This window comes from Bison bison, unplaced genomic scaffold (assembly GCF_000754665.1).
Source record: "Bison bison bison isolate TAMUID 2011002044 unplaced genomic scaffold, Bison_UMD1.0 scf7180017864213, whole genome shotgun sequence".
NCBI lineage: Eukaryota > Metazoa > Chordata > Mammalia > Artiodactyla > Bovidae > Bison > Bison bison.
This window is the reverse complement of record NW_011494785.1, coordinates 513,170-517,977: the sequence shown is the minus strand read 5'-3', so window position 1 is coordinate 517,977 and position 4,808 is coordinate 513,170. Positions and strand designations below refer to the sequence as shown.

General features: G+C 43.7%; 1 protein-coding gene and 1 long non-coding RNA gene across 4 annotated transcripts in view; one reads left to right on the top strand and one right to left on the bottom strand.

Moving 5' to 3' along the window:
• The window catches only part of LOC104992193, a 1,715-nt gene extending 524 nt beyond the window's left edge, over positions 1-1,191 (top strand). The window contains exon 2 of the long non-coding RNA XR_825674.1: positions 162-1,191. This is a non-coding gene — a long non-coding RNA (uncharacterized LOC104992193). The remainder of the gene's footprint in view (positions 1-161) is intronic.
• Positions 1-4,808, bottom strand: part of CHD4 (chromodomain helicase DNA binding protein 4) — a 28,773-nt gene that overhangs the window by 1,430 nt on the left and 22,535 nt on the right. For all 3 annotated transcript variants that reach the window (XM_010844966.1, XM_010844967.1, XM_010844968.1), the window contains 4 exons: positions 4,499-4,636; positions 4,153-4,261; positions 3,905-4,037; positions 376-571 (listed from right to left, as the gene is read on the bottom strand). In XM_010844966.1, coding sequence (XP_010843268.1) covers positions 376-571; positions 3,905-4,037; positions 4,153-4,261; positions 4,499-4,636 — 576 coding nt within the window. The remainder of the gene's footprint in view (positions 1-375; positions 572-3,904; positions 4,038-4,152; positions 4,262-4,498; positions 4,637-4,808) is intronic.

Here is a 4,808-nt window from a genome sequence, read left to right as displayed (position 1 = left end):
TTCTGTCCTTTCACCCTCCACCCCCCTCACAGTGTCTTAACTTTAATCAGAAACTGAATGTTGAAAGGGGTCTAGAACTTGACAGGATATTAAATCACCTGAAATTACCTCTAAACTACCACAGATGAAACTATGTTATTCTGCTTTGTTTCCACCTCCAGGAACTATATTCAAGTTAAGAGGCAAAGAACTACTGTCCTTGATTGCCTTTAAGATGTCAGCTGCCTGAGGAGGAAGGCGAGGATACCACGCATACCCTAAGCTCCCAGACAAAGGGGCTGGATAAAGGCTGAGGCTGGAGGAGTAACTGTGTACTGGGGAGGGGCAGAGAAGGAAGAGGCCAGGTTGGCAGGAGGCAGGGGAGCCACTGGCTACCTTTGTGCAGGACTGCGTTAGCTGGCTTGTTTCCTGCCATGGACTCCTTGGACAGGTGCTGATGACTCTCTGCCAGACACTCCACCTCAGCAAAGCGGGTGTTTAGGGCCATGGAAGGGTGAGAAGGGTCCTCTGACATGTTGAGGTAAGCTGCCCGACGCAGCTGCTCCTCAATCACCAGGGCTTGTTCTAAGAGCTGGACAAGAGACAAAGAGGAGATGGCAATCAGACTGATGCTCACTCCGCTTGCTTCTGACGGGCCTCTCAGAACCTGTAAAGAACCTCACAGATGGATGCTCCCTCCCCCTCATCTGGCAGTCCAACATTATACTACGGCCTTTTTTACCCCTCTTTGGAGGTCTGTGTTTTTAAAAGTTCTTCACCCTTTACTGATTCACCCTTATACAAAAATGATACTCAATTTAGAACATAATGTATAAAGAATTCAAATCACAATTCCACCTCCAAAAGATAACGTTAAAGGTTTTTCATTACATATGTTTTTTACAAAATTAGATTCTATATACGTATTTATATTGCTTTCACTCAAAGTTACATAGTTAAGTGAAGTCACTCAGTCGTGTCTGACTCTTTGTGACCCCATGGACTGTAGCCTACCAGGCTCCTCCGTCCATGGGATATTCCAGGCAAGGGTACTGGAGTGGGGTGCCATTTCCTTCTCCAGAGGATCTTCCCAACCCAGGGATCAAACCTGAGTCTCCCACATTGCAGGCAGACGCTTTACTGTCTAAGCTACCAGGGAAGACAAGTCTTACATGGTAAAACTCTATAAATAAAATATGACTTTAAACAGTTGCATGACAGTCATCCTTTGGATATAACTACCCTATCCCTTAAGTTGTTTTACTCTTTAAAAAATTATTCCTGTTGTTTCTTTTCTTTCACCTCCATATCTCACTCCCATTCCTTTCCTTCCTCAAATAGGCAATCCTTTTAATATACCTACTTTTTTGTGGGTTTTCTTGAGGATAGTATTGTTTCATGTGTGTTTTCTAATTTACAGAATGTTTTTCTGTAAACATTATAAAATTGTTTCCTCCTTTCCCCACTACGTATCTTTTTAAATGGTCCATTTATGTTATAGAAATGTATTTTGTTGCTTCTACCTGCTGCTGAATGATGTGATGTGAATCCACATTTTACCTACCCACACACCCAGTGTCAAGTATCTTTGGTTGCCTCCAGACCCCACCACCAAAACTCATATTGCAACAAACACTTGACATGTCGCCTGCTGGAGCTGTGTAAAAGGTCCTTTGAAACACATTCCAAGGCAAAGAATGTTGATACTTGAGTTACGAGGCTTATTTTATTCAATGATCCTCTGGTTCTTAAAAAGAATGAATTCATTAGAGATCAGGAAAAAGGAGAGTATGAGAATAATGGACTGTTGTTTCTTCCACAAGACCTGCCTACATCAAGGTCTACTAATTTATGCTCAAACAGACCAGACATCTACCTTCAACTTATATACCCTGTCTCCTTCACCAGCTTCCTCCCTCTTGCCCCAAACTATAAGCTTTCTCCAGAATCAGCATTCTCTCTCACCTCCTAGCATCAGCCAGCCCCTCTATGCAAATGGGGTGGTGCTTCTCAAACCTGTACCTCAGGCACCGACTGTTCTGTTCCCACTTGTGCATGGCTGATCACTTTGATCCCACTTGTTGATGGTGCTGGGGTATTTACTTCTCAAAACCACCAAAGGACTTGTCTAGAATGGAACTCTTTTCTACAGACTGCTTGCTCTCCTCAGTTCTCTCATCTGCCGATTATAATGTAACTTTCTCAGCAACTCAGACTCAAAACCTCAGTTGAGTCTCACTCCTTTGTATCTCAAATCCAGTCAAGTAAGTCAGGGGTCAGCAAACTATGGCCTGTGGGCCGAATCTGGGCCACTACCCGTTTGTGGATGACCCAAGAACTAAGAATAGGTTTTTGGCTCTTAAATGGTTGGAAAAAAATCAAAGTAATAGTTTATAACACTTCATATAAATTATATGAAGTTCATATTTTAGCATCAGTAAATTAAACTTTTACTGGAACACATTCATACTTTCTGGTTTATCGCATACAGCTGCTTGCGTATCACTACAGAGTTTGTCTTACAAAGGAGCCTGAAATACTCTGGCCCCTTAACAGAAAAAACCTGCTGACCCCACAGTAAATCAATAAATCCTAAAAATTTGTCTAGTGTTTCATTTCCTTTATTTCATCCTTTTCCACAGCCAGTATAAGAGTTGAGCCCTCACTACCTCATGAGTATAGAGTAGTTCTGTAATCTCATGAAATGTTCTATTTCAGTTTCCCTTGGTTGTGTCAAAACCCTTCACAAACCCTCAATAGCTACCCATGAACTGTAAGGTTAAGCCAGGCCTCCAGCCTTACCTCTCTCTCCAGCCTACCTCCTACCACCACCATGAGTGTCTCCTACACCCGACCTGGACTATTTGCTGTTTCCAAACACCCTACCTAAAGCTCTACAGCCTGTATACCCAACCTAACCCTTTTGTTCATAAAGCCTCCTGTTTCTATCTATCCAACAAATCTCTATTCATTCCAAGGGGATTTCTTTGGTAGTCCAGTGGTTACAACTCTTGCTTCCCAAGGCAAGGGGTGCAGGTTATATTCCTGGTTATGGAACTAAGATCCCACATGCTTCCTGGCCAAACAACCAAAACATAAAACAAGCAATATTGTAACAAATTCAGTAAGACTTTAAAAGTGGTCATTAAAAAAAATAAAAAATTGTAGGAAAAAAACTTCCATCTTTTCCGTGAAGCATTTGTGAGCACTCCCCACCTTCCCCCTGGAGAACTTCTTTATGGATTTAGCAGTCTCCATCGCAACACTTAGACTGAAACACACTTGACCACACATTTGCTGCTACTTTAAACTGAAAGCTTGAGAACAGGCACCAGGCCTGTCCCGGTGCCACCTGCTACTTGGCACATGATGTTGGAAGGCTCACTGGTATGCATTCCTCCCTCCCCAATTATAATACTTAGCTTGAGATTCATGTGCCTTGTCTTCATTTTGATGTCTCCACAAGGTGCCCTCAGTACAATTTGCTGCATTCCTGACAAAGGTGTCCCTTCAGTCCTGGGCATATTAGCCCCAGCATTTCTAAAAATGGAGGTCTACGTCTCTGAATCTCCCCACCCCTCATCCGCACAGACTCAGGAACTGACAGCCCCGCCTCCTTACAGTCAATTCAATCACACTTGTGTCTTTCCTGAACACTCCAACCTGCAGAGGTCCCCTAGCACACCCATGGTGCTGGTCTCTGTCATTTGTCAGGCAGTCATTTTCAGCCATTAAGTAACTGCTTACTTTTCAAGTCTGTCTGTCTTGATCTCTAAGATACTTGGGAGCAAAGCCATTCACAGGATACACAGTTAAGTACCCAGGAAAACATACAGTATAGCTGAATGACCAGACTTCCTCTGCAGTCCCTTCTGCACTCTAAAGGCCATCCCATAAAGCCTGTATTCCTCCCATTCCTGCTCACCTTGAACCTTCGGGCTAGAAACTTATTCTTGATCTCTAAGAAATTGCCACGGTTCATTTCCCCCTTGAAAGGTTCATTGAGGATGGCATAGCGTGGATCATTCTGGATGTCCTGCCAACGGGCATAGCCATGGCTGTTGGAAAATTAATCGCTCAGGAAAAATGAAACTAAGGGAAAGTAAGAACATCTAACTGTTAGACCGGCAGAAATCCCACCAGAACCTTGGATTGGACTCAGGCAAAGGATACTTTATGATGCCAGCCAGTAGCCAGTAGTCATGGCGTCGGTGCCAGATCTCGTAAGTCTTCTTGGTGACAGTGGCTGCCCGCTCCTCATTCTGCCACAGGGAGTGCAGCTCTGAAGAGAGGTATGGGGAACGGGGAGAAACACAAAGGCAGACACCACTGAGGATTCAGCTACTTAACTCCTGACCCGGTACCAACTTACTGTGCCTTTGGCTTTGTAACAGGGACCCCAGAGGAGTGTGCTGTAGGCCTGGCATTCCCTCTAGGAGAGCCAAAGTCTCCGTACCTTGGTTTCTGACAAGAACCCTAATTTCACCTTGAATCTTTCCAGTGGGCCCCTTTTTCATACCCGTAAAACCACCATCTGCAATGTTGAACATGAAACGCTGTTTAATATTTTTCTTCTGCTTCTCATCATTCAGGTCCTTGGGGGTCTCTCCATTCTGAAGCATCACCTCTTTTTTCTCCTCTTCTTCTTTCTTCTCTTCTACAGAACAGACAGAAGAGAAATGTCAGCTCTAGACAGAAGACAGCACCATGGCCCTTACCGGTACATACAGCACCGTGTGCTACGAGACCACCCATCTACTTCCACCCTTTCTCCACATGTTTTATATATATATATATCTGTATATATATATATATATATATGTATATAT